At 36.3% G+C, this 12,405-nt stretch overlaps 1 protein-coding gene across 1 annotated transcript in view; it reads right to left on the reverse strand.

The window, feature by feature from the left end:
• Window positions 1-2,015: 2,015 nt before the first annotated feature.
• Window positions 2,016-12,405, reverse strand: part of LOC145683816 (rifampicin phosphotransferase-like) — a 204,744-nt gene continuing 194,354 nt past the window's right edge. The window contains exons 27-29 of the mRNA XM_081755413.1: window positions 9,513-9,741; window positions 7,071-7,145; window positions 2,016-2,153 (exon numbers count right to left, since the gene is read on the reverse strand). Coding sequence (XP_081611539.1) covers window positions 2,101-2,153; window positions 7,071-7,145; window positions 9,513-9,741 — 357 coding nt within the window. The 3' untranslated portion in view covers window positions 2,016-2,100. The remainder of the gene's footprint in view (window positions 2,154-7,070; window positions 7,146-9,512; window positions 9,742-12,405) is intronic.

Here is a 12,405-nt window from a genome sequence, read left to right on the forward strand (position 1 = left end):
ATTACTGTAAAATTATCGGTATTTTAATTTTTGCCGTGACGAGACCTCTTAAAAGCTAATAATAATTTTTACTATATTTCACTAATCCTACTGCCCAAAGATATTAGGTATTGTGATCGTGCTAGTCTCACAATGAAGAAGTTAATGGTTGTATGTTTAACGTCAGTAAATAGTAATGATTCTCGAACAGCGTCAATTTTTAGGTTTACAAAAAATTCATTTTCCACCATTTTTTCGAAAACTACGCATGATATTTTGTTCATTCAATCGGTTCTATTGATAGGCAGGCGTGTATTTATATATTGTACCCCCTATGCTCTACCTATAAATAATTTGCCATCCCCTCCACACAAACTTATGTCTCAAACAAGGAAACATTTTTGCCTCCCTAGTTTTGCAAACATACCACCTAAAGAATAACATGGAGGCATTTTAAAAATAATCGAAAAAGACCAATATTAGAGTTGAAGTCATAGTTTTTGGGGTCGCTGAGAATAATAGTTCAGTTTTAATCCAATTTAACTTTAAGGACATAATCCACTCCCCAGGAAGGATGCGAGATTTTAATAGTAATCGAGAACGATAGATATTAGTGTTATATCCATAGTTTTCGAGGTCGCTGAGTTTAATGTATCAGTTTTCATGATGTTCAAGTTATCCTCACCTTTTGGGGTGGGGTGGGAGAGGGTGACTTTTAAAAATAATCAGACACACTTTCGCAACCTAAATTTCGTACATTTTCTGTGTTTTGTACTACAGGATGATCAGAAATTCCGTTTACACTTGCACTTATTTCATTCATACATTAACAATACTACTGTAGTTAGAGCGAACTAGCATATTTTCTCACGCCTGCGCGGGACTCTGCGGATTGCTATTTTTAAATATTACTTTATTGTGAATTTTTTTAAATAATCCAAAATTTTGCCGCTCCCTAAATTCTGCCGCCCTGTGCTCGAGCACAGAATAGCACTTAGCTAAATACGGGCCTGTTGATAGGTAATGTGTATTTTCTTTGGATATAGAAGGGATGATCGAAGAAGAAGGTCAGAAAGCCTATTACGGCCTGTGAGGCATATCTGGAAAATCAACACATTTGATGATAGAGAGCAGCACTCAACAATATTTCCCGATGTAATTACAGATTTTGTTCAATTGTTTATCAAATCGGCAGATAATGCTATACCATTCGCAAAGAAATCCGTTTAAAGTTCTCGTAGCCGCAGTGTGGCAGCGGTTTTTGACATAATCACTTGAATCGTGGCCAGCAATTTTTTTGCTTTAGATCAGGGAAAAAAAAGTTAAAGTCAACTGGGGCTAGGTCAGGGCTATAGAAGGGGTGCCCTAGTTGCTCCAAGCGCTACGTCAGTGGTTGAAGTACTGGGTATACCGCTGTTTCCAGGATTGTCATTAAGAATATTGGTGTGTCTTCCTTTAAAGGCACGACAACATTTCCCTTACATGTTGCTTTGAAATTTAAGCCCTCCTCATACAGTTCTACATCTGCCTATGAATGTTAGCAAATATCGTGTTTTTTTTTTTTTTTTTTTTTTTTTTTTTTTAAGCTCACAGGAAGAACACTACTGATCTCACTTCTACTGTTGACCGATTTTCCGGACTGGGCATCATTTTTAATGTCCGCTTCTCGGGTTAGAATCCGAAGTCTTCAAATCTGCATCAAGACAGACATGTTACTAATCTACAAATAAATTTTCGTTAAGTTACAGTGAATAACATAAAAGTGTTATGCGTTGTAACGTTTTTCGATCATTTCTCGTATTTTTCCTGTTATTAGTTAAGTTATTATTATTATTATTATTATTATTATTATTATTATTATTATTATTATTATTATTATTATTATTATTATTATTATTATTATTATTATTATTTTAATTTAGGAACTTTGTTTCGAACCTATTAACTACTTTGCCATTCAATTGTACACAATTTTTTTCATTGTTTCACCTCTTACACAATACAAACAGTCCTAATTTTACAAAACTACTACAAAATACTGAAATCTATTTTTATTCAATTTTAAAATTTACAATTACACGTATTAAGTTAATTATTTTCGTGAATACTCTTCTACGTATGTCAATCAATTTTCTCCAACAATCCAGTTGAACCATCCAAGCGTACTATGTCTCCTGCAAAAGGATGAGAACAAATATTAAATTGAATATTTGTGTGTATTTGGACATCTTTTAAGAGTATATAATAAGAATACTCTTTTCTGGTATGCTTTCCAAACAAAAGAACCCTTCTCATTGTCACAAGCGGGGCTTCAAGATTCGCCTAGTACCTCCTAGCTATGAAGACGTCAATCAAAGCGATGACAGTTAATTTTATTAGGCGAAAGTTGAAATTAAAAAAAGAAAACTGTTTAGCTCGCAAAGGTTGGTAGTCCTGCACCTCGTCAATAGTTAGCATTTCCTGTTGAAATTATGTTTGAGCTCTTATTAAATAGTTCAGTATGTAGGGAAAAATTTTGACAAATCCAACAAAAATTAGTAGCTCAATGGAGCTTGCCAGATAGTTTCCTTTCATCAAGTATAGTAATATCCTAAAAGTCCCCGAACATCTCTCTCGAACTACATTCAATATGGTCGCCACATCTAATTTGGCCGCCACGTTTATAGAACAGCAATGTTTTCCTTGATTTCTTACCTTAGGTTCAATTCTACGGTCTTGAAACTTATAACAAAATATTTTGTAAATAAAATTTCCTTTCGCTTGATATATAATTCATCTCTGTAGGTCAGGTAGATATACAGTTACAAATGATACAGAGTAGGTTTGTATCACTTAATCTTGTACTTATGCTTCTTTCAAGCGTATTTTTCTGATTTCCTTGTTTTTATTTTATACATATAGTACTTATATAAGTGAAACAACTAAAGAAAATATATCAACATGCCATTTGACATATACAAAAATATCACACATTTGATAATAATGGGGCATTATATGGTAGTTTCTGTAAACTTATTTACCAAAATAGTCCGTAGAGAAAACGTTATTTGAGCCCTTTTTTTTTTTTTTTTTTTTTTTTTTTTGTAAACGATAGAAATAATTTAGAGTACATAAAAGACACAAAAATTAACACATCCCTGACACGGTGTACTGTTGGATCATAAATGATACGGTTAGGTTGGATCAGACCCACTGCTGGTTCAGATGAAAGAAGTCAATGATACAAGAACTATTTGGGATACGACTTTAAGGAGATCGTTGATATTTTTGGTAATTTAAGTTTCATATAATAAACTCTGCTTTTTCAGAAGAGGAAAACGGTAAATGTTACATTGAAAAACTAAAAAGAAAAGAAACTTCGAAAGATCCATAAAAGTATGGTATAATTCGAGGGTAATCCAACACTAAGAAAACGCTAGCGTGTCACTTTCATCCTGCTGCTTTTTCACTCTCAAAATGTGATGTTCCTGCAAATAATGAGCATGTCTGAGTAAAACCATCTCGAACATGAACAGTTGGACTAAGTACATGAGAGTTTTACATTTGCAATCAATTGCTGAAATATCTTGCTCCAGCCAAGTTTCCTCCTGATGTGACACCTTCAACACGTGACGTCTGCTCGCACTTGCTCTTATGGGTAATACTGAGGGATGAGTGACTGGTGTGAAATAAGTTTTCTATATGTGAAAATATCGATATAAAGCCAGTGCATCACCATTAGACGATGCATGAATGTGTAATTGGAAATCTTATCCCACTTTTACTAGTTCTTGAGGATAGATTTCTTGAAGGTGTACTCACAACCTGTTGCAGTTAAGTGTCTATCTCTCGAGTAGTTTCTAACAACTTTTCTTCTCTTTTTTGGAACAGAGATAAAGTCGTGTTACTTCCTGAAAATTCATGTAAAAACAGTATCACATCATCCATGTTTACTTCTGTATTTTTATATATTTAAACATTTTGGCTGGTTGATGAAAGCTGCCTTCTTTATGTACGAGTTTGAAAAAATAAAAAAAAAAATACACTTGAAAGAAATAGAGACAAGGTTAAGCGACACAAGCCAATTCTATCATTTGTAACTTTATATCTATCTAACCTACAGAGATGTATTATATATCAAACGAAAGAAAATTTTATTTACAAAATATTTTGTTATAAATTCCAAGACCATGTGATTAAATTGAAGGTAGGAAATCAAGGTAAACATAATTCTTCTAAAGAGGGTGGCGGTCAAATTAGATATGGCATTCATATTGAGTGATGCTTGAGGTGGATATCTGGACACTTTTAGGATATGTTTCCTTGACAGAACTGCAAGTTTCATTAAGTTAGTAATACTGTTTTCGGATTAGACCCGTACATATTGCACTAAAAAGTTTGAACTTAATTGAAAATTAAAATTTCCTCTTGAAATTATTCTCGCTCTGTGATTGGACTTTTTCAGGCTTATACTTAATCTTGGTGCTTTGTTTAATTTTATTTTATGATTAATGCAAACTCTCGTATAATTTACGTTACTTCATTTTATCCTTTCCGTAATACGTTTTGTAACTACATGTAACATTATCTTATCTCGATGCCAAACATTTAATGTCTAGTCATATACTTAATTGTGCTTACACTATTTTAATCTACATTTCAAATATATATTTCTTTAAATTTAGAAACCGGTACAAATTTTTGTCATTTCTTGTCAGTATTACCAACATAATTTCGCATTAGGTAAATCTTGAAAGGCGAATCGTGAATTCAAGATTTGTCCACACTTTCTCTTGAGTTAACATCTGTAAAGTTCATTACCTGAGCGGGGCCGCGGTGGCTCAGTGGTAGAGCGTTCGCCTCTGGTGCTAGGGGTCCCGGGTTCGATCCCAGCCCCCGCCAAGTGAACTTTGTGGTGGACAAACACCGTGCGCGTGGGTTTTCTCGGGGTTTTCCCGTTTCCTCCCACTTTCTTCATTCCACCATTTTTCATTCATTATTCATCATCACCGTCTCCTTTAGCCTAACCGTGGGACGTAAACCTCAAAGATTTCATTTCATTTTTTCCATTGCCTGAGGTTATTAGGCGAATCTTGAATAGGCGAAAGTTGAAGTCACCGTCACAAGGTATCCCTGAATCCTTTAAACAGAAGTTAGATAAGGTGATTAGCTAAAATCCAGGATTAGAGAAAATTCAAGTCAATAATCTAGTGCAGGGTTTCTCAACCTGGAGGTCGCGATCCCTTGGAGGGTCGCGAGTGTAAGCGAAAGAGATAGGGCCTAATTAGAATCTAATACCAGAAAATATTTTAAATATGACACATACCTTTAAGAACAACAATCAATAGGTCTACTAAACCTTTACAACAGATGCAGAGTTGTTTAAAAATCAATTTAAATGAAAGAGGTACTATACGAAACTAATGAGAACTGCATACTGAAATACCAGAAAAATACAAGTGCAACAAATCCTGCATATTGAAATATAATTAAAATTGAAAGGTAATGAAATAGCTGAGCATAGTGTCATTTCACTAGTGGGGCAATGTCCGGCTCAATCTTCGTGACACACATTATCAAATCATTTTAAATACTCAATAACTTTTTAAACAATTGTCCACGTTTTTTTAAAACGAAATTTAGACATCACTTCATTTTTTCATATGACCCAAAATTAAGTTTTGAAGTTTTAAAATTTTGAAACGGCTTCATTTTGAAACAGTATGAAGGATTGGATTGGATTCGATATTTGTAATATGAATGAACTGACCAAATTTAGTTTTAATCCATTCGCTTTTAGGGAAATTACTGTATTCACTATATGCAAGAAATTGATTCTACTATTATAGAAATAGATGGATATTGTAAGATCTCCACAATAGGTATATTAAAAATTCCACACATTAAAAATAGGTATATTAACAGTTTATTACAAACCAGAAATTATAAGGAGGTCGCTGGCAAGAGGATGTGATAAAATGGAGGTCGTCAGTGGCGGACCCCCCAGAATAGGAAACTTTAATATATATATATATATATATATATAACCCATCTGAGAATTTGGAGCTCTTAAAAGTAGCTCTAAGTAGCAGTATTACAACTCACCGCCTCCCCCAGAAGTCCGTCCTGGATCCGCCCCTGAGGGTCATGATAGAAATTAGATTGAGAATCACTGATGTAGTACACATGTGGGATCAGTAAATCTCCGCCACATATGAATGTTCTGAATTTTCTGTGCCAATGCACAAATGTCAAATCACTTCAGTTTAAGACGAAGTTTGACACTAAAAAACCTTTAAAAAATCTTCTAGTGATATAATATAAACATTCATCATGCATACAATAAATATAACAAACAATTGAATCTAAAATGAGTAAACTGTTTCTAAAGTGCATATCATTTTATTTACAGTGAATATTTTCTAAGTTTTAGTTCTATTTGCATGCATATTTCCACGTTTTTTAGTGCATACAAATGCGGTCCCTACTTGTAACTTTGGGTAACTTTTGTGATGTCTTCTCCCTTACTCACCTTGAATCTCCTTCTTTAGAGCAGTGACAGGAGAAGGAGGACACAGGGCTGGGGCCTTTGCCAAGACTTCAAAAAAGGACTTCGAAGGGGAAATGGTTTGTCGATTGTTCGCAGTAGAAGGAAAAACACGGTCATGTTCTTTGATCTGTAACTCAGCCCGACTATTCTTCTGAATCTCAGCATTCTCCTAAAAATTCCCTTTCTTCCTATTTGCTAAATTTTGCTACCAAATTTCCCTAGATTAAAGAAAATTCCCTCAATCTAGGAATACTCAATAAGGGTTGCCAGATTTTTCAGAGAGATAAAAGGAAGATTTTTTAGTGATATTTGATATTCATATATGATTTCACATAGTAAAGTATGGCAACAAAGAAAAGATCTGGCAACCCTACACTGAACACGCTGTATTTTCGCTGTATTTTAAACTTCCCCACGTGTACTATGTAGATAAATGAACACACGATGATTACCATGGCAACAAATAGTGTAACGTCATATTATAACCACTCTTTTAATCTTTTTCTTATGATTTACAAGATTGACTAATTTAAGAATGAAATTAATATACTTTGTAGCTCACCTGTCTTAAAAATCTTGGTTGCAAATTCTGCTCCAACGATGCATGGTAGGCCATACTCTCTTGCAACTACAGCTCCTAGAAACAATGTATGAATTTATTAAATTCTATTCAATATTCCGTGTGTTGTAAACCTTTCAAAAAGCACAACTTTCAAAAGAATGATAATATCGTCTTCCATCGCTGAGCAACTTGCAGCAGGATTCACCAACAGCATTCTTGAAATTTGTTTTTCGAACTCCCTCATGATCATTGATATCATCACCTAATTTCCCATCGCATTCTTATGTATTAACGGCAATAAGTCAATAAATAAATAAATAAATAAATAAATCTTGATACCCGTTCCTTTTACCCTCCTTTTTACAACACTTAAATTGATGTCAATGGTTAGAGAATGCGTTACCTTCTAGGGACCGCCCGTCTATTGATGGAAATGAAACTGCACTTGTAAAAAATGTCCCTCATGACTAAACATTCATCTGGTTTACTGTGAATGAGATATGCTAACTGTTACGTCACAGAACCTTGAATTACAAATGGATGTTCTAAACCTCACGAGAAAATGAAAAATCTTAATTTTCCTTTTGTGATCATCACACATGCTCGGATGAAGTAATAGCCCAAGAGTAAGGGCGCCGATTTCTCTGAAAATTAGGGGGGGGGGGACATTCAGATGCAGGAGGTACATATATGAGGATTTTAAGACAAATTGCATTCAAATTATGCCAAATATTGTATATTCATAAATACAATAGGGGCCCACATGAGCTTTGGGGGGCCCGGGGCCCTCCAGGATCGGCGCTCTTGCCCAAGAGTATGACTTGTATCTAATTTAGTATTCTCTTCCAGATAACCAAAGAACATCCTATCATAGCATTAATAGAAAGTAACCACGCGTGAATACATTTCTAATTGGGCTTTTTAATTATAACAATTTGAAGACACTAAATCCTGAGAAATATATATATTTTTTAAAAGTTATCCGTCCATGGCATCACGAGAAAAATGATCTTGAATTTGGAGTCTTTGTGGTACCGCCTATGTTAATGGTAAAAGTGCCCACGTTTAAATACATTTCTAATTGAATCGCACTTTTCATACTGATATTTTATCCTTTTTATTAACAAAAACTATCTGTATATGGTTAAGTAATGATACGATATATATTGTAATATCTTACACGCGGTCTATATTTGTAAATACCAAGACGTGTTTTTCATTTATAAACGAACCCATGTGATTTCTATACAACTATGAGGGTTCCACTGAAAGGTTCGGGAATCACGTACTGGCAACAATGTAATCTGTTAAATTTTGTCATCTTTATTTACTCTCAATGCAAAACCGTATATTACTCGGAATCTTTGTGGTTGCAGGGCACCCGTTTGAAGCGAGGTGGTTGTCACCAAAAGTGGACCTGACGAGAGAGCACTTCCGTATCATGATTTATTACAATTTTCACCAAGGGTTACGACTGCTACTTTTCTTGATTAAACTCTATCCCAGACGACAATTTACACCAAGGTGACCAGACGTCCCGTTTTAGCCGGGACAGTCCCTTTTTTCCAACCGTTGTCCCGTTTTTTCTGATTCTCGAACGGGACGCCTAAATGTCCCGTTTTTAAGTAAAAATGACCTAGGTATCCCGTAATTATTATTCAAAATATAAATCGTCAATGGAAATTCTACTCTTTTCCGTACCAACACTCGTTGCCAAGGTTTAGCCATGTCTAGAACTTTTGAATTTTCAAATGGGAATTGAGTGTTCGTGGTTCAAGTTGGAATTGAGTGGGAATTCTGAGTGTTCAACTAGTTAAAAGAATTGTTGGGTAGAACTTGCAATCGGGAACCATTATTTGTTGTGTGGTACACGTAAAGTTAGAAACGGTGTGTTAATCTCTTACTTGTGTATTTTGTAAATTGAGAACACTGCTGAGTCCCAAAACGCAATCTGGAAGTCAGTTATACCCCCCTTCCCGTAGCCGATTCGTATGCGTCCCGTTTTTGCAAGTGAAAATTCTGGTCACCTTGATTTACATGTGGTTTCAGGAATTGGGATATGATCGGGTCAACCTGAGTGATGAGGATCGTGCAGGTAGACAGCCATTGTGTCTAAAAACATTGAAGCTTATTACCGACCTAAAGCTCATTTTTTGGATTTAAAAGGGATATTGGGAAAAACAATGTACGAAAGTTCAATTAGAAATTTATCCAATCGTAGGCACTTTTTTATTAGTGCCATGATAGGATATTCTTTAAAATTTTATTTCTAAACTATTTCCTAACATTAAATAAAACTAAATAAAAAATAGGGAATATTCTAGGGTTTACACGGTGGGCAAACAATAGACTAACTGTCAAACCTAAATGAGCCTAGTGAGAAAATTCTGAGATCTGAGAATCATGAAACTCAGATACTAAATAATACACTCAAATACTTACCGTGTGAAATAAGTCCTCCTAATTCGGTGACTACTCCTCCTAAGAGAGGGAAGAACGGTGTCCATCCGATGTCCGTGCAATGGGTGATAAGAATGTCTCCATTTTGAATCTGGTCAGTTTCAGCAAGGTTTAACACCACACACGCTCTAGCTTCCACTACGCCATGGCAGACAGGTGTTCCTTTCAAAGTCACAGTTTGTCCTTCACGTTTTGTGAACATGGTTTCGTTCTGTTAACAAATAATGATAAGAAATAAGAAGTATAATTTCTTCAATATATCATAGTTACCCTCGCACTGCTAGGTACTTTTTGTAATGCGGACTTCCTGGAGGGGGGGGGCATTTTGTACCCACTTGTTAAGATTAAAAACGAGGTATGATTGGAAAGTTTTAAGACTGGGCTTGTAATTTAAAAATGGCAGTACTTACAGGCTATTGTGATGGATCTCCTTCAAAGTAGTCCCCTGCTGAATGAACACACCGCTTCCAACGGTGTTTCCACTTCTGGAAGCATTCCTGAAAATTATTTTCCGTAATGGTGTGAAGCACTCTCTCCGTGTTTGCTTGAATGTCCTCAATTGAATCAAATCTCTTTCCTTTCAATGACAATTTTAATTTAGGAAAGAGGTAGAAGTTGGCTGGGGCCAAATCTGGGGAATACAGGGGTTGCGGAAGCACAGGAATGTTGAATTTGGCCAAAAAGTACTTGATCGAGAACGCACAATGCTCTGGGTGCATTGTCGTGATGGAGAATCTAATTCTTTTCTTTCAAGAGGGCAGGCCTTTCTGCCGCACATTTTCGCGCAGACGCTGAAGGACACTTTTGTAGTATTCCTGGTTGACTGTCTACCCCCTAGGGGCAAATTCATGATGCACGATACTCTTAGAATCGAAAAAAAAACCACCAACATTGTCTTCACATTCGACCGACTTTATCGCGCTTTCTTTGGTCTTGGTGAATCTGGGCTCTTCCACTGAGAAGATTGGACCTTTGTTTCTGGGTCATACCCATAAACCCATGATTCATCTCCTGTTCTTTCTTACCCTATTCAAGAAATCTGAGTCCATTCCGGCTCGGTTAGACAGTTCTTGGGACACCTCAAGTCTGTGTTGTTTCTGCTCGTGTGACAACACTTTTGGAATGAATTTCGCGGACACTCGACTCATGTTCAAATCATCAGCTAAAATTGACTGAATTGCATATAAACTTAAACTCAGGTCTTCAGCCATCTCCCTAATTGTAAGCCTACGGTTCGAGCGCACTAAATCGCCAACTTTCGCAATGTTTTCGTTAGTTTTTGATGTTGAAGGGCCGTCCAGACCAAGGGGTCATCCTCTACTGACTCGCGGCCATCTTTGGGTCTGTAAAACCATATAAACACGTTTGACCGGCTTCGGCTCAGACATTTGTCTTCAAAAGCTGTTTTTAAGAGTTTGTCAGTCTCCGAAGAGGATTTCCCAGTTTTAAACCAAATTTCACACAAACGCGTTGTTCCAATTTTTCATCCATTTTGCGCACTTAAAAATCCGCCAACACACACACACACACACGCCCGCACTCAACTGGTTGCTACGCCGTACTGAATAAAGATATCTCGGTGCATGTTTCAATATGTGTCAAGGACACACCAAACTACGACTTCCATACTAACGGACGATTATATCTACTCCTCCTGAGCAGTGTTGCCAACTGTCTTAAAACTTCCCAATCACACCTCGTACATCTCGCAAAAGAAAGAAATTAGAAACTCTCACAAATATCTACAGTGACTGAAGCAGTGTTGGGTAAGTTACTTGTAAAAATGTAACGCGTTACAAGTTACTTTACTTTCTCTTAAAATGTAACGCGTTACTTGCCCCAAAAAAGTAACTGTTACTTTACTTCGAAAGTAACGCGTTATTCCGCGTTACTTTTAGGTCCGAAACTTTAAATATGTGATAAAAATTATTACTTCAATTTTCCGTACTACTATTACTACCGCTATTATTATTATATTATTATTATTATTATTATTATTATTATTATTATTATTATTATTATTATTATTATTATTATTATTATTATTATAACACCGTATATAAACATGAAAGATAGGAGCTTTGTATTTGAATACTAAAAACTAGTTGATTGCCAACCTCGCTAGTCGTGAAGTCTAGGAGTCAAGGACATTGTTCACGACATCCTGAATTTGGGTCTTGGTTGAGTATTCGAGCTCGAACCAAACACGGTTAAAAATTATAGGGCACTGGCCAAATATCTTCAAAACTGCTCGGCCCGGGCTTAGAATTGTCAACGCCTCGAGCAGCTCGGCTCATAGCTCAATCACTATCGACCCGAACCGAGAAGTGAGCCGAGCCAACAGCTCACCCAACCAACTCGGCTAGAGCCATCGGCTCAGTTGAGCCGAACCGAGCAGATGGCTCATCCCAGCCAAGCCAGTTCGAGTCGATGGTTCACCCCAAGCGAGCCGGCTCGAGCTATCTTCTCAGTTGAGCCGAGCGGAGCTGAGCTTGTTATAAAAAATCTCTTGTGGTCTCGCTATCGAGACGAGAGGAGATGCGAACAGTGTCCCCTCTCGTGAGCAACACTAAAAGTATTCCATATTACTGCTTAGCTTACATTTCTTATGGTTTTCACTTTCCAGTGTAATCAGGCCATGATTTCAAGACGAGTTAAAACGAACGAGCCATTTAAAAAACTCGACGGGACTCGCAACTCGATGCGATAAACTGAATCGACTTGGAACTCGACTTGAGAATATTACCTTTGACTTGACTCGAAACTCGACTTGAATTCGAGTCGAATCGAGTTTTATCTTGACTTGTGCTCATCCTTATGCGTTAGAAAAAATTGTTGCTTATTATTATACTGCTAAACTAATTATATAATAATA

The sequence above is a fragment of the Thermobia domestica genome, chromosome 1 (genome assembly GCF_964235325.1).
Source record: "Thermobia domestica chromosome 1, izTheDome1.hap1.1, whole genome shotgun sequence".
NCBI classification, from domain to species: Eukaryota; Metazoa; Arthropoda; class Insecta; order Zygentoma; family Lepismatidae; genus Thermobia; species Thermobia domestica.